Source organism: Octopus sinensis, linkage group LG13 (assembly GCF_006345805.1).
Source record: "Octopus sinensis linkage group LG13, ASM634580v1, whole genome shotgun sequence".
NCBI lineage: Eukaryota > Metazoa > Mollusca > Cephalopoda > Octopoda > Octopodidae > Octopus > Octopus sinensis.
The window spans coordinates 1,184,033-1,206,862 of NC_043009.1; the positions used below are offsets into that span (position 1 = coordinate 1,184,033).

The 22,830-nt window shown below is 35.5% G+C and overlaps 1 protein-coding gene across 39 annotated transcripts in view; it reads right to left on the reverse strand.

The window, feature by feature from the left end:
• The window catches only part of LOC115218249 (neuroblast differentiation-associated protein AHNAK), a 500,913-nt gene that overhangs the window by 20,342 nt on the left and 457,741 nt on the right, over positions 1 to 22,830 (reverse strand). For 11 of the 39 annotated variants that reach the window (XM_036508132.1, XM_036508129.1, XM_036508124.1 and 8 more), the window contains 7 exons: positions 21,107 to 21,169; positions 20,268 to 20,330; positions 19,436 to 19,498; positions 18,536 to 18,598; positions 14,686 to 14,757; positions 7,449 to 7,601; positions 216 to 3,134 (listed from right to left, as the gene is read on the reverse strand). In XM_036508132.1, the coding sequence (XP_036364025.1) occupies positions 216 to 3,134; positions 7,449 to 7,601; positions 14,686 to 14,757; positions 18,536 to 18,598; positions 19,436 to 19,498; positions 20,268 to 20,330; positions 21,107 to 21,169 (3,396 nt within the window). The remainder of the gene's footprint in view (positions 1 to 215; positions 3,135 to 7,448; positions 7,602 to 14,685; positions 14,758 to 18,535; positions 18,599 to 19,435; positions 19,499 to 20,267; positions 20,331 to 21,106; positions 21,170 to 22,830) is intronic. The other 28 variants (XM_036508136.1, XM_036508134.1, XM_029787992.2 and 25 more) reach the window with 20 other exon arrangements.

Here is a 22,830-nt window from a genome sequence, read left to right on the forward strand (position 1 = left end):
GTCAATAGTACTGATACTATTACTTATTGGCTGACAACCCCGTCATATTTTGTGAGGAAGGGGCTAGGCATTTGGATTGAAGCATTCTGAATTAAGCCAAATATTATGGGCAAGTAACAAAGACAAAATAAACTGAAGACCAAAACATTTTCAAAAAGAAAATAGATGCAAAGATCATATTTGAGTGTGTGAGTGTTGAGTGGATAGCAACCTACCTTATCTGGTTGTGAAACTGGTAAGAAGGACATTTTGTTGTCAATCCAATTCTCTTGTCTCGTAGTGCCTGCTTCACCAACACCGGGTACAACACAAATCCTGCTGCCTTCAGGACCATATCCACTAACACCTGGAGCATAGCCACCAGGAATTTGTACACTGGCGCCAGGACCAAAGGTCCTGCCTTCAGAAGCAATTCTGTTGTCAGTTGCATACAGTCTGCTGTCGGGCCTGTGTATTTTACCGTTTGGACCATAGAATCTACCGTCAGGACCAAAGTATGCACTGTCAGGACTATATAGTTCACCATCGGGACCATACACCCTGCCATCTGGACTGTATACATGTCCGTCTGGGCCATAACCTTTACCATCTGGACCATACAATCCACCGTCGGGGCCATACACTTTGCCCTCTGGACCATATATAGAGCCACCAGGGCCATGACCTTTGCCATCAGGGGAATAAAATCTTTCGTCAGGACTATACAAGGTGCCATTGGGACCATACATTTTGCCATCAGGACTGTACAGTCGATTATCAGGACCAAATATCTTGCCATCAGGACCGAATAGTCTGCCGTCAGGACCATAAACTAGAGCATCAGCGTTGTATGGCTTACCATTAGGACCATACACCCTACCATCTGGAGTATAAACACTGTTGTGGGGACCATACCCTTTGCCATCAGGACCATGCAATTTACCGCCAGGGCCATACACCTGACCTCCTGGACCATACACTTTGCCGTCGGGACCATAATTTCTTCCACTTGGACAACACACAACACCATCAGGGCCATAACCTTTGCTAGGAGAGGAATAAAATCTTTTGTCTGGACTGTACAGTTTACCATTGGGTCCCACCATTTTGCCATCAGGAGTGAACTCCCTACCACCAGGACCAAATACTTTGCCATCTGGACCATAGAATCTACCATCAGGACCATAGTATCTACTGTCAGGACTGTATAATTCTTTGTCAGGACCATAAACCCTGCCATCTGGACCATAGACATGTCCTTTGGGACCATATCCCTTGCCGTCAGGGCCATGTGGTTTGCCATCAGGACCATATATTCTACCATCAGGAGCAAATATTTTGCCATCAGGGCCATGACCTTTGCCATCAGGAGCATAAAATCGTTTGTCTGGTTCGTACAGTTGTCCATTTGGACCATACAATCTGCCGTCAGGACTGTACGCTTCACCATTTGGACCATAGCCTTTGCCATGAGGCTCTGGAAGTCCAAAACCTTTCCCTTCTGGAGCTTTGTATCCTTTTCCTTCTGGAAGCCCACACACTCTGCCATCAGGAGAGTACAGTCGATTATCAGGGCCACATATCTGGCCATTGGGACCAAATAGTCTGCCATCAGGGCTGAAAACTTGACTATCTTGACTGTATGGCTTACCATTAGGACCATACACCCTACCATCTGGGGTATAAACACTGTTGTTGGGGCCATAACCTTTGCCATCACGGCCATGCAGTTTACCGTCAGGGCCATACGTCAAGCCATCTGGGCCATATACCTTGCCGTCAGGACCATAATTTCTACCACTTGGACAACACACGACACCATCGGGACCATACCCTTTGCCGTCAGGGTGATAAAATCTTTTGTCTGGACTGTATAGCCTATCATTGGGTCCCACCAGCTTGCCATCAGGTGTGAACAGTCTGCCTCCAGGACCAAATACTTTGCCATCTGGACCATAAAATCTACCATCAGGACCATAGTATCTACTGTCAGGAGTGTATAATTCTCCGTCAGGACCATAAACCCTGCCGTCTGGACCATAGACATGTCCTTTGGGGCCATATCCTTTGCCATCAGGGCCATATGATTTGCCATCAGGACCATACATTCTACCATCAGGAGCATATATTTTGCCACCAGGGCCATAACCTTTGCCATCAGGAGCATAAAATCGTTTGTCTGGTTCGTACAGTTGTCCATTTGGACCATACAATCTGCCGTCAGGACTGTACGCTTCACCATTCGGACCATAGCCTTTGCCTTGGGGAGGTTCTGGAAGGCCATACCCATTTCCTTCGGGAAGTGCAAAACCTTCTGTTCCTGGAGTCCCACATACACCACCATCTGGATTGTACAGTTTATCATCAGGACCATATATCTTGCCGTCGGGACCAAATAGTCTGCCGTCAGGACTAAAAACTTGAGCATCAGGACTGTATGGTTTACCATTGGGACCATACACTCTACCATCCGGGCTATAAACACTGTTGTGGGGACCATACCCTTTACCATCACGGCCATGCAATTTACCGTCAGGGCCATACACCTGGCTATTTGGACTACACACCTTGCCGTCAGGACCATAGTTTCTGCTGTCTGGACACCATACAGTGCCTTCAGGGCCATGCCCTTTGCCACCAGAGTCATAAAATCTAGTGTCTGGACTGTATAATCCACCATTGGGTCCCACCACTTTGCCATCAGGAGTGAACTCCCTACCACCAGGACCGAATACTTTCCCGTCTGGACCATAGAATCTACCATCAGGACCATAGTATCTACTGTCAGGACTGTATAATTCTCCGTCGGGACCATAAACCCTGCCGTCTGGACCGTACACCTGTCCTCTGGGACCATATCCCTTGCCGTCAGGGCCATGTGGTTTGTTATCAGGACCATATATTCTACCATCAGGAGCAAATATTTTGCGACCAGGGCCATAACCTTTGCCATCAGGAGCATAAAATCTTCTGTCTGGTTCGTACAGTTGTCCATTTGGACCAAACAATCTGCCGTCAGGACTGTATGCCACACCATTCGGACCATAACCTTTATCGAGAGGAGCTTCTGGAAGGCCGTAACCTTTTCCTTCTGGACACTTGCATGCATCGGTCAAGGGCACAGCACTGGGATAGAGTTCTCCATTGACACTAGGCTAGAAAAGAAGATACAAAATATACAATTGTAGTATAATTTGTAAAATGAATTACAAAATACTTTTTTATAAATTCAGTTTAAAACAAATGGTGAAGAAGGAAAACGAGAGAGCAAAAGAGTAAATGCAGAATACGTATTCAGTGAACCAGAAACATCAGTGTCAACTATCAGATGAATTCATAAAAGAATACCTCCTTTTACTGGTTCTAATCAATATCAGAAAAGTGTATAAAAAAAAAAAAGATAAGGAAGACAAAGTGATTGACTGACGACCAATGTTAACAACAAAGACACAATAATATATACAGAACAAATTCAACATCGGTACAGAAACGGTACAAGATTTAAACGCTGCATAAATATGGAAATAAATACATTGGGAATTTCAAATGTTCTTTTTTTTTATTAATGTATTTACATTTGTTAATGTTAATTAATTACACACACATAATGTAATTTTATGTGTGTGTGTGTGTGTGTGTGATAATTCTGGTATGGCTTTATCTGGCTGAGTGCATTACATTGTATTACCAGCACCAGAGTGATTGTCTACTATGGCTAAAGTATCCCTCTGCACTGTGTCAGCTTATATTTAGACTTACTGTTTTTCCAGCTGGATGCCTCACCACAACACTACTTGAGGGTAAGGTGTTCGCAGTGCAGAAATGTGAGGAAAGATGTGTGCTGAGGGATTTGTTTCTGGTTGGATGCTTTTAGATACAAATTTCTTTCTGGTTGGATGCTTTTAGATACAAATTTCTTTCTGGTTGGATGCTTTTAGATACAAATTTCTTTCTGGTTGGATGCTTTTAGATACAAATTTTTCAAAATATCTTGAAGCAGATGGTGATTTGGGAGCCTGAATTAATATTCAGGATGAAACTCTTGTTTGGCCAGTATTTTAATTGTATCTATTTATAAATATAATTAATTACATTACCATATGGTTTTTGAGCCAAACGCTATATCTTTGGGTACCTTTAATATTTTTACCCAAACATAATTCTCTATAATCTAGTATTTAAAAATCAAACATTTGGTAACAGAAACACTAAACCTGAAAAGAGAAAGTGTTGTTAGATGTGAAAGAAGAATTGTCTGTTTCAGAAAATGATTGCTTCAAAAAGAAAAGAAAAAAGAAATACCCCCCCCCTCTCAATAAGCAAGAAAACATCGTTATCAGATTGGTACCATTTGATCTTGAGAAAATAACTCAAAAGGTATTGGTTGATGTGAAGCACTGGTACAAGGTGCAACATGGTTGCACATCAAACCTAATCACACAGCCGTGCCTGCAGCTATATCCTGACACCTTTTTTTTCAGACACTGTATCCTCGACTACATTATGATCCCATGCACCTTTTCTTTCTTTTTCTTTTCAAAGATGACAGAATGTGATTTAAGAAACTCAGCCACAATTTCCAGCACAACAAGAGACCTAAAAGCTCCCCGTTATAGCAGTAGAAAGTGTTCTACGCATGAAACAAAAATATGCAATAATTACACATGGGGCCCTTCAGAATCATATTAGTGACCCTAATTTTAAAATAGAGGTTAAAATGAAAAATTCAGTATGTAAGAGAAACAACATTAGAAAAAACTTGAAAATGCTGGATTTTATTTATTTTAAAGTTCTTTATCTAGTGATCTGTTTTCACAATTTGATGCAATTCAAGTGCCATAGAGTCAATAGACATCTATGTAGTATAGCTAAAACATGAATAATGTTATATATATATATATATAAAGATCCTATTTGTAAATGTTTTTTTTGAGACAAACATTTTCAGATCAGTTGTGTTTGTGTGTACATGAAGATTATATATAAAGACACAATGTAATGTTTTCTAATATTCTTTCATTTCTTCCAAACATGAGGGTGTATCAGTGACTAAGATGTGATGACAAATGGAGCATGCACGAAACATAATGCTAACATGAAGCTACAATGACATTTCATACATTTTATGTTATGTGCAGTTGCTAAAAATCATTTTACACAGAAAGACAACAAGTAAAGCACATGAAAATACAATAAATAAATGATTAACAAAATAAAACAAAAAAAGGATGTTGGTTAAAACAGAAATGACACCAAAAGCTCAAGGGATGACCATGCCTTAAATATATGGAGGTTTGAGGGGTAATGGGATTGAAAGTGTATATGCATTCAGATTGGTGACTATTGAGGGAGAGAGAGAGAGAGAGAGAGAAAGTAGAGAAGAGATTGGAGCATAGTGATGAGTGATGAGTGATGGTTGAATATGTGGAACATTGCACAATGGTAAAAGTTGGTAAAATAACTTCCACATTGGAAAGGAATGCCAGCAGGCGTTTATAAACATTAGCTAAACAACAATGTAAGTGACATGGTGATGTTAATGACACCGACAGTAACAAGAACAATGGGTTAAGACGCAAAAGAGAGGAGGAGGAGGAGGAATGTTCTAGAACAGACACCTGACAACACTGGGGGAAGGTAGAAACACAGCACAAAAAAAGAAACAAGGGTTGATACATATGAGGTGTGGAGAGAAGCAGGTGAGAAAAGGACAGGGTATTAGGGGGGGGATGACACCACAAACAAGCAGGGTAAGCAAGAGGACGACAACGACGACGACGACGGGGTGAATGGAGAAAGAAAAAAAAAGAATTCTTATTAGATATCTAAGAAGATTACATGAATGATAATTTGTAAAGGGACTGAGCAAAGTACTTTGTAGAAATTGGAAAACAGGGATTAGGAAACTAACTATACATGCCGAGATTCTATTTCTGAAGATGGTTATGAAACGTAGTAAGCAGATGAAGATGAAAAATGGGGCTCTAGCTAGAAATAAGGACACCCATGCACAGAGCTGTCAACATTTTTTTAAGTATTCAATTTAAAGACTGATTTATATTGGAGAACATGGAGGTAAATCCAAGCAAAATTTGCCCCCCTATTTAAAAGGTGTGAAACCCTTTAGCATTTAAACTGATCATATCCTGCCTAAATATTTTTCCTGTTTAGTGTTCAAACCAGTCAGATCTTGCCTATCATACCTAACCTACAGTATCTTTCTATAAGTATACAATCACATCAATGAAATTTCAAAGCTGTGAGATAATGCCTGATTAATTCAAAACAATGTGAATGAATAAGCAATAATCTGAATGCTAAAGGGCTAAATGTAGCTTAGAATAGATAGTTTGTGCGTGCGGGCCTACATGTGTTCGTATTATTAGTTTCAGCCGTTGAACTGAGTCCATGTTGGGGCACTGCCTTCAAGGAATAATCAATTAGAACAAATGCCAGCGCTTAGCAAGGACTTCGACCATGGAGGGATGAAACAAAGTGTGCTATCACAGGATTATTACCTTTGCCTTAGCGAAGGCAGAGGTATTGTTTTCAGTCATGTTTGTTTATTTGTTTGTCCGTAGACAAGATATCTCAAGAACCACGAGATGGATTCAGATGGAACTTTCAGGGATGTTTGGCCTCGTGACTGGCATGGATTGATTAGATTTTGGGATTGATCCAGTACCTGACAAGGATTCTGGATTATTTTTCCTGATTTTTTACTTAATTTTTGAGAGCTGTTGGGTTTATTTTTAGTATTCCCATTAGTGAGAACAGTCAAGTTTATTTAAGATATTCTCATTTTAAAATCATCTCTGGCCAATTGCTGAGAGGACGTTGGTGTTGCCTTGGCGGAGGTTTGCACTTTCTGAATGCTCTTATTATTATTATCATTAAATATCTTCTGAAGTAGATTTGTTTAAAACAAAACTTAGAAAAAAAAAAAAGCTAGCTTATTGAAAGAGATTTAATTAGTGCCATGACAGGTCAAGTGACTATACAACTTCTTTCATTAGCTTATGAAGGTTTGTGTACATTTTTACCAAGGTCACAACCTATGATCCCGGTCATGACCATCCTGCCTTCTGCTTTTCTACCAGTGTATCCATGAGGCTATCCCATGTACTGTTTCCTTTTTAAGATGACAGATTTAAGAGAGATTTGCCTATTTCTTGCAGGTCAGGAGACTGCACAGAGGCATGTGAATTAATGGCTGAATATATAAAGATACGTAAATGTAGACCAAATGTAGGTTAGAATTGTGTAAAATTGGGAATATAATGTGTGTGTATCTAAGAAATCAGAACAGCTCCAGTTGAACAGCTCTGATATAGAAAAAATACACGAGATAGAGAGAGAGAGAGAGAAAGAACCGGGCCATGTTCTTATTAGTAGACAAAGAGTAGATTGCAGATAAGTATTACAGGTTGGTGTTGGTAAACACCAACGACAGACAGAAGATGGCAAACCTTCTCTACCAATTCTTGTTCTTCGTCTAGAATAGGGGGTAACTTTGTCTTCATTTGCTCTGCCTGAGCATCAAATGTTGTCACCTTATCCTTGCCCTCACCTTCATCATCTGAGGAATCGGAGGAAGAGGAGGAGGAGGAACTGGATGAATGCTGTAAAGATGATGAGGTGATAAGAAGCATGAAGGTGCGTATAAAATGATGGCAACTAAAGTAGGAGTACAGTTGTTCTTAAAAACCAATGAATGAACTGCTAAGAAGATCACATTTGGGTGGGAGGGATGCTGGTTTGTCTGTGTTAGCTTGCAGTAAATGTTTTATTTTCAAACTATAATAAACGTGTTTTAGAAAGTTTGGATGAGAGGAATGATAAATTTCGTCCTAGGTTTGATGTTTGTCCAAAGAAATGTAAAAAAAAAAAAAAATTAATTTTTTTTTTCCAGCAGATGATTTGCATCAAGTGTGAACGATGCAATATGAAAAAAATTGGAATAGAAATAGTCTGAAAAATTAACAAAGCTATCCTCACTTCTATAGATTTGTCTGCATCTATGTACATCGACACGTCTTTGTATATAAGTATATGTGTGTATGTATGTATTATGTGTGTGTACATGCATATTAGCATTATAAGTAAGTGTACGTGTGTATTTGTCAATATATCTATTAATTATGATGTGTGTATTTGTAACTATAGCAGATTAATTCATTTTTAAAACAAAATTAAACAAAATACAAGATTAAATACATAAAGAAAATTATGCAAACAAGAAAAAGTATAACCATAAACAAATAAAATTTAAAAAACAAAAAAATAAACATTAATAATAAAAAAACAATTTTTTTCAAAATAAATACAACAAAATACAAATTAAAAATTGATAAACAAAAACGTCTGATATATAACATGTTTTCTTTGATGAGCATGCTTATATAGCAGGGAGAAGTAGAAGTGACAGCATGAAAATGTCCAAGCCGAAGCCTTAAAGGTAAAAGCCACTTCAGGTGGATTCAGGGGTGGTTGATTGGTTGCAATAACTGAAATACTAACAAAAATGACTCCAGTTCAAATCCCTGCAAAGTCACTGGGATACTTTTTAACTGTCTTACATCACACACAATACATCCAGATTAAGCCATAAATCATAGTCACTAAACTAATTAGCTAAATAATAGATTTGGCTACAATAAATAATTGGTTTGGATCAACAATTATGAGAATGTATTTAATATTAATAACAATTATAATAATTCTTTCTAATTTTGGTACAAAGCCTGCAATTTTAGGGAGAGGACACTAGCCCTGATTGCATTAACCCCAGTATGTAACTGGTACTTATTTTACTGAGGATGAAAGGCAAAGTTGACCTTGGTGGCATTTGAAATCAAAACCAAGAATCAGCTTGTTGCCTTAATAACAACAACAATAATCCTTTCTACTATAAGCACAAGGCCTGAAATTTTGGGGGAGGGTGCTAGTCAATTATATCAACCCCAGTACGTAACTGGTACTTATTTCATAGATCCCAAAAAGATGAAATGCAATACTGACCTCTGTGGAATTTGAACTCAGTATGTAAAGATAGGTAAAATGCCACTCAGTATTTTGCCCAGCGTGCATATAATTCTGCCAGTTCACCACTGTAGTAGTAGCGGTTCTCGCTACTATAGGCACAAGGCCTGAAATTTCTGGGGAAGGGACCAGTTGATTCCATCGACCCCAGTCGAATGTAAAGAGCTGGCAGAAGTGCTAGTAGGCATTTTGTCTGGAATGCTAATGTGTTGCTGTTCTCTTACAATGTGGCAAAAAAAACTCCTCTGATTTCCAGGAAGGAGAAATACAAAAGTTGTGACATTCATGCCTTGGCCAAGTACATCTATTATCAAAGTGAAGTGATTCCAAATGAAAACCAGAAGTTGGGGTGTTTGAATTCCAATATTTTAAATCCAGGTTTGTCCCCGTTAAAAGGGGACACTCTTACAGCAACCACTCACACCATCTCGCCCCGGTTTTGGGTGCCCTCTTTCCTCAAGTCAACCCTCCCAATCTCCTCCTCCGCGTTTTCTTTGGTCGATCTCGCCTTCGTGGTTCATTCACTTTAAACTTTAGCACTTTCTTCAGAACATGATCCTCCACCCTCCTCAACACATGTCCATACCACCACCACTCCATTCACCCTTGCCAGCTGTCCCACCGATTCCTCCAACCCCCAGTATCTCCATCAAGTCCTTAGCCTTCCTTTTATCCAATAGTTTCACACCACACATTGCTCTCACCTGATACTTCAAATTGAAACTGGTATTTAGCTTTTGTTTCCTGACAAGTTCTTATCGTCATCACTGACGTCTATTTTTCTCAAAAGTATTCGGCCAGAAGACCAACAGCTACATTTCCCCAGTTTGAAAACATGTACAAACATAATTAAGATGAAACGAACATACTTGCTGCAATGCAAAAGTTACGTGAAACACAAAACAAACCAAAGGCAATCATAAAAAAAGGCAGAACGCAATGATTCAGTTGAACAAGGAAGAATAGTTAGTGAATGATGAATGATGTAAACACATTCCAAATGTCATTGTCTTCCCACAGCCATAATGACAATTATTATATATGGCAACCAGTCTCAGCCTCTCCCTTATATCCCTAATGATGAGAGGGATTCAACCAGAAAGAGTTACTGAAAGGAACTCTGCAACAAGTCCCACACATTAGCTTACACACACACACACACACAGACTGTCTGACACTGCATCATTAGAGACCCTCTCATCAGGTGAGAACAGGAGATGGATAGAAGCAAGGAAGGGTTGGCTGTGGGAATGTAGTGGGTGATAAAGAATGGTGATAAGTGCTAAGAAAATCTGAAACCGTGCAGGGAGGTGGGATTTGCAGATTTTACATAGTATGTGTGATTTAATTTATAAGGGATTACTTCAAAGGAGAAAAAGAAAATTACTTCAGTTTTCTCATTAAGACTGTGAAAGTATATATAAAAAAAAAGAGGTTACTAGTTTACAACATACGCATACACACACATTTAAGACTATGTATGTAGAACCACTGATGGCACTGATTACACACAAAGAAAGGTGTAGAGGCATCTACTTTCACTGCCTAAAGACATATGCTCAGAAGCCAACAGGAATTTAACAGACTATAATATTTACAACTAACAGGGGAGCATCTAAGAGATTGACTTGCTAGAGAATGTAGTAGCCAAAGTCCTCTCAAACGATGTCCTATTATCTTAAAAGGTTAATTTGGATAATAGGTCCAGATGCATTGTCTAGAGAATAGAACAAGATGGTCATAGGGTTGACTTAGGCCTGAACAACAAACACAAGTGTTGGTTCACTTCACAACTCTTCTCTGATTTCTTCAAAACACAGAATGGATGAAGTGCCATGATGTAACTGGTAAATCCATTTAGAAAAGCAATAAAACTCAATCAACCCCAACATCAAAAAATTGTCGATTGAGTTTTAAATGATTTTATGTCCTTTTTTGTTTTCTTTATCACATTCTTTTGATTAGACATGAGCAATTACATAGTAATGGTATTTAGATTTAAACAGACCCAAGAGGGGGCAGTGGAATGCTTCACCCGTCCGCTTTTGTTTTCCTTTCTAGCACTGATTTCCTTGTACTTAGTACAAAGCCATAATTTGTAGAGCAGAGGGGGGTGTAATAAAATGTGGTGTATTAATGGTACTTATCTTAGCAATCCTGAAGAACGAAAGCTAAGAGTCGTCAGGTGAGATTTGAACTTCAAAGGTACAAGATGGAAAGTGAATACCTTAAAACATTCAGTCAGGTTTGTTTGACAGCTTTTTTTATTTCTTTATTGCCCACAAGGGGCTAAACATAGAGGGGACAAACAAGGACAGAGACAAAGGGACTGGGTCAATTAGATTGACCCCAATGCGTAACTAGTACTTAATTTATCGACCCTGAAAGGATGAAAGGCAAAGTCGACCTTGGCGGAATTTGAACTCAGAACGTAAGAGCAGACGAAATACCACTACGCATTTCGCCCAGTGTGCTAACGTTTCTGCCAGCTTGCGCCTTATTCTTTTACAATTTTTGCTGTCTTGGTCGCCCTACTTCAGTAATCAACATTAAAGCAATAGAGAGGGAAGTGTGAAAATTAGTACAAGGGAGGTAATTCTTACGTCAGGTTAATATAAATGATCAGAGAGGGTCAAACCACCAATCGCTTAAAAATTTATTAAAATAGAAGCCTTCTTTATTATGCTATAGATATAAGCTTTTAAGCTTGTATATTCAGAGCATAAATCTTTCAAGTTACAACTTCTATAAATAAAGATTTTCCAGATTGCAGTATCAGAAAAGAAACAGAGATCTACAATTTCCAATCGATTTTATAAGCATTTTAATAAAAAAAAAAAAAAAAAAAAAAAGCTTTTGCACATAGAAGCTAATGAAGCCAAATCGGACAGAAGTCTTGCCTAAATATATATTGGTATAATAATAACATGACTATTGTAACGTTTTATTTTCATATTTGAATGTTCAGAATAAAACACTGCCCTCAAGATGAAGAAACTATAACAGGTCTATAGAGAAGCCATCCCATCCCTCCATTATTATTTATTATCACAGGGTTAGCATATCGCTGGTCCTCTTCTAGAGATAAATCCACTAATGGACTTGTAGAAATCCAGTGATCATCCTTGAAGAGGTTGCTACGAAGCAGCTATTACGGAGAAAGGCTGGGTGCCTGCATTACTCAACTCCCTGGAATATAAAAGGAAAATCTTAACAGGGTTAGCACTAAACTTTGGCACTGACAGATAAAGCACTCGGATTCAAAGAAACCATTAGTGGTCTGAGCTGACAAACCTCCATACAACAAAGTTGCAAAATAGAATGAGTTTGTCATGAAACATTACACAGTATCAAGTGTAGTGTCTTAAACAAAAACAGATAAATTTGGATTCAAGGCACCTTAGTTATTTTTGTTCAATTTTCTTAAAAGCTTCCGCCCTATGTGGAATAACTGGCAATGCATTTCACGAAATATTCAGTCATCTGTGCAAAATCCCAGATAACAAGATAGCAGGACATAGTGATGGGGCCGCAATATCAAACTACATCTTAACGAAAAATGATGGCTGCAACCAACAGTGACTCAGTACAGATATAGTAAAGAAAACTACTATTGGGATATATCTTAAAAATATGTACTTCTGTCAGAGCTGGGATGGGTATGTTGAAAATCTGAACTATATATATATATATGTAAAATCTCCAATAAATTGCAAGCCAGTTTTGAGTTGGATATGCAGTTACAAGTATAACTGGATATTACTGAATCACAAACTGATATTTGTAGAAAGGAATGTGTGAAAGCTTATTAGGAAATGTAACTTGACAGGGACAATGAAACATGAAATGGAAACAGACAGCAAAAACTAGCAGGAAGCAACAGCAGCCCTTTTTCTTTTTCTTCTTTTCTTTCTGAAGCTGTATACAAGCAGAAATAACAACAGCAATAACTGGAAGAAAACACACGAAAAAGCAAGAATTTGATAAGAATTCTTATAATGTTGATAAGTCCATCAAGTAGCAGAGACAAACTGGATGTCATAGCAGTGCACTTCAGATTGGACTAATCCAAACAGCCCCACCACTTTTCTTCTTCAGATCAATTACTAATACACATGACCATCACACGCAACAACTTTTAAGTAAAAGCAAAATAGTGAATAAAAAGATTTATCAAAATTCAAAGAAAGATGTTCTTTCCTTTTAGTCTACAATCAGGTTGTAAAATCATAGGAATGTTATAAAAACTGGAATAAAATCTCAAGAAAGTTAGCTCAACCAAAAGTACTGATCTAGTTTTATAATATTAGTAGTGATTTATTGTTGAGGAATGAAATAAGTTTGGCCGGGATTCAATCAAAATAACTAGGGCAGTGTATTACTGCCCTTAATTTTATTGAATGGGGAGTGGGGTGGGCTGAAAAAAAAATGAAGTTTGAGATTTGAAATCAAAGACAAGACAGTGCACTATTCCTACAAACTCACTAAACCTCCCATTTTATTCTTTAACATTATTACTAAGACTAACAATTTTCCTGCATCACATTCAGTTTAAGACATTTCAGTGACTCATCAGGCAGTCTTTACAAAAATCTGAAAGTAGTGCACTACCATGGTTTAGTAACGATGGTTAAAATAAAACCTTCCATGCTGGAATGGGTTGGATGGTTTGACAGGAGCTGACCAGGCAGAAGACTGCACCAGACTTCTGTGTCTGTTTTGGCAAGGCTTTTATGGCTAGATGCCCTTCCTAACACAAAGAAGTGTTATTTTTTATGCAGGTCTCTAAAATGGATCAGGTATTTTAGATAATTTTGAATAACTTTTTTAGAGATATGAAATATATTTATTTTCAAATTTTCTATAGGATTTTGTTTTTATATTATCTTTCTATCAAAAAAGTCAAATTATTTTAAAAACCATAATTTTATCTTAACATCATCTGGTTTAAAAGAGAAAAATAAAACTGCTTTTTATGAACAAAATTAAAACTGTTACCTATCTTGAATATTATACAAAAATACTGTAAACATGGAACAGCACTTAATATATTAAAATATATATTTGAACTGCTTTTAATATCGTTCATAAAAAGTGCTTGGAATAATAATAATAATAATAATAATAATCCTTTCTGCTAAGGCCTGAAATTTGGGGGAGTAGAGGGGACTGGTTGATTACATCCACCCCAGTGTTTCACTGATATTTAATTTATTGACCTCAAAAGGATGAAAGGCAAAGTCAACCTTGGTGAAATTTCAACTCACAACATAGCATCAGGTGAAATAACACTAAGCATTTTATCCGGCACGCTAACGATTCTGCTAGTTCGCCACCTTATTAATCCTAATAATAATAAAAAATTTTAAACTGACCGTGCAGGCAATCATTTAAAACCATAAAACCTCAGAATGCACTTGTTAGACAACAAAGTGATAATTGTGAACCTGGAAGGCAAAGATGCCTTGAAATATACCCTGGTGAGGTGAGGAAAATATTAGCCAAAAAGCATCATTCAAAGAACAGAACAAATGGGAAGATTGCAGTTCGAAAGATAAACATGATAAATGGATTAAAGCAAAAACAGGGATTAGATTCTGCATCATCTACAACTGCTGAAAATGCAGCAGAGCATGCTGAACAAACAGAAATGTCTGTTGTCACCTTTTCGGATCTCTTTTTAAAAGGATTTCGCATAGGACACATAAGTCCAGATGATGACCTATGGACGCTCTTCTGTAAGACCATGGAGATATTATATATACACAGATATATATATGTAAATGTTTTATATATATATACAAACACACGCCATATAAAAATAGTCTAAGGATGTAATAATTAATAAACTGAATACCTAATTTGAAACATAAGTTTCATTAAAAATCTGAGTCAAAATTGATGGAGACAGCTTGACAAATAATTACTGATGCATAGTTTACAAGTTAAAAGTTGTAAAGAATTCATTCAAAAATGGATTTTATGAATCTTAAAATATAAGTGAAAGATATGTGTGTAAATTTTACAGTTAAATACCACACTTAATTTTTGAAACTTATGACTATATTAAAAATGAAGTTAAAAAGAAAAATCTATAATAAAAAAACAAAACAAAACAAAAATATTTGGTATATTTTGTAAAAACAAAATTGCAGTTAAAATATAGATGGAAGAGTAAGTAGTAAACACACAGAAACTTGGAAGTTAGCGAAAGCTATCTAAGAGAAACTTTTCAAGCCATATTCTTATTAACAGTTCCTAAACGAACTTCAAAAGCAAAAAATATTACAAATTATACAGTCACACTAGCAAAATTAATTATAAGTTTTGAAACTGTTGCTTGATCAATTCTTAAAGCACAATCAGAAAAACAAATTACATTAACTCAATTCGTAACAACAAAATCTGTCCATCAGTTATTTTTCAACCAATTTTATTCCGGCTGTAACTTAACCCTTTGCCATTTAAGCTGATCATATCTTGCCCAAATATTCAACTGTTTTTACACTCAAACTAACCAGATCCAGCCTCTCCACCTACTCTACAATGTCATTCTAAAAACAACAATTACATCATCGTTAGATTTTGAAACCATCGGATAATGCATGATTAATTCAAAACAACATGAATAAATAAACATTAAATTTGATAGAATAATTTGAACGTTAAAGGGTTCAAATTCTAATTCAGCATGAACAAGATACGAAAAAATCTTGCATCTATAAAGAGATGACACCAAACTTTGAGAATATCAAAAAGGACTTAAGTTTTATGTCCTGCTCTTGCAAATGCACCTTCCAGCTATTCTAACCCTTATTTTAATTGTGATATATCTCTATATGGCTTACCTTCCAAATTTTGCTTTTTAACTCAATAACACAGGTGATAGATTGAGCGGGATGGATGAATTTTGAAAATTTCATCTTTAGCATATGAAAGCATTTGAGATAACGAAATGTCAACTTATGGACCAAAGTTGGTAGTTCAGTTACATTAATCTCATAAATGTTATTCCTTTAAAATGTGCTTAGTTATATTCAGAGAGGGCTTTTTTCCTACAAATAACTAGAACAAAAACGATTGCAGCATGGAAGCCATTTAAAAACACACAAAAATCGTTAGATTCATTTCAACATTTAAATTTAATTTGTCAAAATATTTTTGTCACTCTGAAATTGCAACCTGTTCACTGACAAAATTCTGTGCTCTAATTTTGGGCCAGTAGGGGCAGTGGGTACCAGCAACTTCAGGTTGATTAAATAAAGTACTTTGTACATATTTTATTGAACCCAAAAAGATGATCTTGATGGGATTTGAACTCATAATGTAAAGGGCTGGAACAAATACTGCAAAATATTTTCCTGACATTCTAACAATTCTGCCAAGCCTCTGCCTTTAGCAGAATTATAAAATTATAATAATAAGGGGAAACTACATTTTCGTCTGAATGAAGTGCTTCCATTTCTGTTTCGAGATACTCAAAGAAAAGAATTGTGTTAATAGCTTCCAAATTTAATTTAGGGCTTCAGCTAATAACCAATTTTCTAAATCAGTATTCAACATGTGATCTAAACTGATATTTGTGTTACATAAGTTATTCAGGTCTTTCTTAGCCTAAAGATTTATAATTAAAATATATATATATATATTACAATAATGATTCTTGTCTCAAAGACATTAGCGATCACTTGGTTAGGTGAAATATTTATAATGAAAAATTGGAATCAGATATCAGATTAAACTGGTGATCTTGGTGCCACTACAATTGCCAATGATGTGAAATGTTAATCCAAGCTCAAGTGACATTCAGTAAAATCAGTTGTAATATATTCCAGCATTTATTACGGATATATTATTGATAATAAATAAACAGCGAAATTAATCCCTAAAGAATTTTTAAAATGCAGAACTATGAGTCAGCAAAGTTAAACACAAACTATTGAGGATTAGCTTTCTGACTTTGAATCAACAATCTTTATCCCAACACGTTTTCCTTCCCATCTTGAAACTTCTCAAAATGCAAACAATCAAGTATTAAAAAGCCAAAAAGATTAGCCAAAACAGACAGATTAACAACAGAGACACATACAGGAAAATAAATCTATAGCATACTTAATTAACTCAATGTCTTCATTCCGTTTTAAGACTAAAGTACAAAACCAACTTTGCTGGAATTCTGTTTGGTCCAGTTTTCTAGTTTCATTTAACTTTCTACTTTCATTGTAGAGTTGTTACAATGAAGTTGTTGATTAAAGGTTAAATCAACCTGAAGACCAAACTGCCGGTGCAACATGGTCACTAAAAGTTTTTTTTCCTTCCATTGTCGGTGAAATACAATTTAGATTGCAATGTTTTCCTATTTAAAAACTATAGAAATATCTACAAAACATTTCACTAACACAAGAAATTACTGGTAGGTATTTCAATATTAAACTATTTCATAAATTAATGAACACATTTAAATGATGTACAACCATCTTTAGCAACTTATAATCATGTGCAATAATATCATCTAAAAATTAAGACCATCAACACCAATGAATTAGGACTACTGGGGGCTACCATCAACTTAAGAAACACAACAGAGCACCAGGATTTTTTCTTACGTCTACTCTACAAAAAGTAATTACAAGCTGAGTTTTAATATCAATGTGTTCTTAAATAACAATGCTGAAATTTTACTTTTGCAAACATTAAACTAAAAGATATACACTAAAACTATTCAAACACCATGCATATCATCATCAACATCCTAATCATTATAATAATAATTATGGTTAGTAATAATGAGAACAAGAAATAAAGTACTAAAACAAATATACAAAAATTTATAAGTGTTAGAGACAGTATAATCTAAACAGAATCCGAGCCAGAAACAAAACTAATTATTTAAGAATTAATATCGGCTAAAACCACATCTGTTAACACTTCGTAAAACGAACTACAAACATATTTATCCAAACACTGAATAGTTTCCTTCTAGAATAATGCTTTAAGAACGACTCAACTTGAGTAGCTATGCACTGTTGAACAGTAGTAGAGATAAATTTCGGTTGTGACTATGACAACAGAGTTCTTTTCAATGGCCATAAGAATGAGTTATAAACGATCGATAGAGAAATTTCTTAAAGGAACAAAAACTGCTAAGTTAAACAGAAGACAAGAACGGAAGCCATGAAGCGGAGACTGAAAACAAGAGCAGATAACAGAGAGAGAGAGACGGAAGGGTAAAACGTTTTAATTTCGAAAATCTCTTCAACACAACAGAATTAACTGGCACAAGTCTTGAAGAGAAATTAATTGTTCTCAGCTGAGAATCAAAGTCCAGCCATGAAGAAATTTCTTTTAAAGAGAAAATATTTTGCCAAGAAAAGACATAAGTGAGCCTAAGAAACATATCCAACAATAATTTTCTCTATTTTTGTAATTCTAATTAATGAGCTACAATAAGGATGAGCAAATCAAATAAAATCACCCTAAAACAAAACAAAGCAAAACAAAAAACAAAAAAGACCTTTTTGGACTCTTTCTTGATACTCTCAGTGTCTGAGACATCTACCTCCACAGATTCCACTTCCTGTTGTAATAATACAGGGGAGTTAGAAAATTTTGTATAAAAAAATTAACATAAAAAAACCCCCAACTGTTTATGTCAATTTATCAGGTTTTAAATGAGAAATAAAAACCCTCAAGTTTGTTTGGTCCATATTCGTCATCAGTTTTGTCTTTTAATAAAAATTTATTTTCAAAATTAGCAAAGTTCTTTTTTTTCTCTGGTTTCATTTAATATCTTATTAAAAGTTAAGGTGATGGTAGTTGTCTGAGAAATACAGGTATGAATTTGGTCATTTGTTTAGAAATTATGTAAAATTATATGAGAATGACTTGTATTGGAGCTTTACTTGCTGTATTGCTAGTGAGTATTTCATCGATCTTTTTCTAAAAGAGTAATAAGAAAATTGACTTCGTTAGATTTGCTGCTTCTCACTCTAGAAAGTTGAGCAGGAACCCAGTGATAGAGAAATGATTAAAACGAGTACTGAAGACGACAACTTGTGCCATGAAGCTGCCTGAAAACAAAGGCAGATAACTGAGACAGACTGAACGGTAAAACTTTCCAGCTTAGAAAATCTCTCCAACAGAACAGAATTTAACCGGTACAGGTCTTGACGAGTAATTAATTTATCAATGGTTCTCAGTTCAGAATTAAAACAGGTGTCAATTTAAAGGAGTTTTGAGTTTTTTTTCTTAAAGTGAATATCTTTTGCCAACAAAAAAGGCCTGAGATATAGTTAAGTCAGCCTAAGAAACAGAGCCAATAATTTTTTCTGTCCTCTTAATCCATCTCCTACAGTTAAGATCAGCCAGAGAACAAATCGAATAAAATCACTCAACAACAAAAACAGAAAAAGACCTTTTCGGGTTCTTTCTTCTTGGTTTCCGTAACTTCTACCTCCACTTTTTTCACTTCAACTTCCTGTTGCAATTATAGAGGGGAGTTAGAAAACTTTGTTAAATAACAACTAGAAAATTTTTAAATAATATCATCACAAAACTCCAACTGTTTATATCAATTTATCTAGTTTTAAGTGAAAAACAAAAAGCTTCAAATCCTTTTAATACATTCCCTTTGTCATTTTTACACTTTAATAAAACTTCATTAAAATTTATTTAAAAAAAAAGAAGCTATTTTTTTTGTTTTTGTTTCATTCAATGTCTCATTAAAATGCAGATTATGAGATTTGTCTGCGAACTATAAGCATACATTTGATTGACTTTTGAAACTAAAATTGACTTAGATTTGCTGCTTCTCACTCTAGAAAGTTGAGCAGGAACCCAGTGATAGAGAAATGATTAAAACGAGTACTGAAGACGACAACTTGTGCCATGAAGCTGCCTGAAAACAAAGGCAGATAACTGAGACAGACTGAACGGTAAAACTTTCCAGCTTAGAAAATCTCTCCAACAGAACAGAATTTAACCAGTACAGGTCTTGACGAGTAATTAATTTATCAATGATCCTCAGTTCAGAATTAAAACAGGTGTCAATTTAAAGGGTTTTTTTTTGAAAGAGAAGATCTTTTGCCAACAAAAATGGCTTGGGATATACATATTAAGTCAGCCTAAGAAACAGCCAATAATTTTTTTCAGTATTTTTGTAATTTCAATTTATCTACTAGAATAAAGATCAGCATGCCACAGAGCAAATCGAATAAAATCACTCAACAACAAAAGCAGAAAAAGACCTTTTCGGGTTCTTTCTTCTTGGTTTCCGTAATTTCTACCTCCACTTTTTTCACTTCAACTTCCTGTCACAGAAAATTTTATTAAATAATATCATCACAAAACTCCAGTTGTTTATATCAATTTATCTCATTTTAAGGGAATAATAAAAAGCCTTAAATCCTTTTAATCCATTCCCTTCATCATTTATACATTTTAATAAAACTTCATTAAAATTTATTAAAAATAAAAGCCCTTTTTTAAAATTTCATTTAATGTCTCATTAAACTTCAGATTATGGGAGTTGTCTGCAAACTATAAGCATAGGTTTTATCAGTTGCTTACTATATTACTAGTAAATATTTGATTGACTTTTAAAAATAAAAGTGAAAAGAAAATTGACTTAGATTTGCTGCTCTAGAAACTTGAGCAGAAAGCCAATGATAGAGAAATGATTAAAACGAGTACTGAAGACGACAACTTGTGCCATGAAGCTGCCTGAAAACAAAGGCAGATAACTGAGACAGACTGAAGGGTAAAACTTTCCAGCTTAGAAAATCTCTCCAACAGAACAGAATGTAACCGGTACAGGTCTTGAAGAGAAATTTATTAATCAATTAATTAATTGTTCTCAACTGAGAATCAAAACAGGTGTCAATCTGAAGAAATTTCTTTCCAAGGGAAAATATTTTGTCATTAGAAAAGAGCTTAGATATACATATTAGTTAAGTGAGCCTAAGAAACAGAGCCAATAATTTTTTTCAGTATTTTTGTAATTTCAATTTATCTACTAGAATAAAGATCAGCATGCCACAGAGCAAATCGAATAAAATCACCCAACAAAACAAAAACAGAAAAAGACCTTTTCCGGTTCTTTCTTCTCAGTTTCCGTAACTTCTACCTCCACTGTTTTCACTTCAACTTCCTGTTGCAATTATACAGGGGAGTTAGAAAATTTTATGTTAAAAAACCCCAAAAGACACAAATTCAATCCATCCCTTTCATCATTATCATTTTTATCTCTCTTCCTTAACATTTTCATAGACAGAATAGAAACCAGTCGTCTTCAATATATCTTGCTCCCACATCGGCTTCAGTGCTTGTAGAACTGGAGAGCATTCCTACATGTTCTACTGACTGCAGATCCCAATGTGCGGAGGTTTTATTGTTTCAGAAGAGGTAGACAAGTACGTAAAAAAATGCACACATACACACACACATATATATATACATACATAGTCACATATGCACACACACACACACACACACAAAATACATATATAACCTCATTTGCATGCATGCATCCATACATACATATTTAAAGCGTTAAAGTTTGGATTAATGATAGAGGACACAATTGTATCTGGAGAACGACATAAACCTGCTAAACAAGCAGTTTTATGTCAGAGGGTATGACCAGGCGTTTAAGTGAATATTTGTTTCTCTTCAATACAGGCCTGTAATTTAAGACATCTGATGCTGTCTTGTCAATAAACTGTATCCTGATCACAATGAAAACACAACACATAATAAATGAATACAAGTTTTGATTTTCCAAACACACACACACATATTGAAGGCATAGAAGTATCTGAAATTAAAATTTTTTTAAATATAAATTACTGAATTATATAATAAATTAAAATATACTCTATAGTTAAATTACATAGGAATAAAAAATGTTCATTTATCAACAAGAATCTTTAATTATTGATACACAGAAAACATTGTACTTTCCTGAAACAGTAATATTAGTAACAATACAAAGTGAAAGAGATCAATAGATTTCAACAATTCCTCAATACCACAAACCAAAGCAAAGACAGAAAAAAGAAATGTCATGCAAAAAGTAAAGGATTTCCAGCTCAGAGTATAACAATATGTCTTTGAGAAGAGGAATAAGAAATGTATTAAAGCAAAATGAAGTGAAGAGTGTGAAATAGCCTCATCATCCTCATCTATTGTTTAAAAAAAATATTCTTTTCCTTGTTTCAGCCATTGGACTGTTGCCATGCTGGGGCACCAGTTTGATGAGTTCAGTCAATCTAATCAACCCCAGTTCTTATTCTAAGTTTGGTATTTATACTGTTGGTCTCTTTTTGTTGAACCACTGAGTTACAGGAATGTAAACAAACCAATACTGGTTGTAAAGTTTTGAAAGACAAGTACACACATGGTGAGCTTTTGTGCAGTTTCTGGCTATCAAAGCCACTCACAAAGCATTGGTCAACCTGGGGGGGGGGGGGGCGCCCACAGTAGAAAACATTTGCTTAAAATGTTGTGCCATGGGACTTAATGCAAAATCACATGTTTGTAAAGTGAACATTTCGACAATACAGCCATGCCTACCGCTAGAAGACACCCAAAGTGCTGCACACTGGGCCTATAAAAATTACTGGAAAGAAAATTGTGGAGAAAGGGGCTAAAATAAATGCTCTTTGACACCCTTACATCTATGAACCTGTAATTCAGTTTTCAGCATTGGTCTTGACAGAATTTGCTGTGAAATATGTTTGGATTATCCTCACTGTCATTGTTTTAGCATCCAGTTTTCCAGTTGCTTGGGTCAGATGGAATTTATTGAGT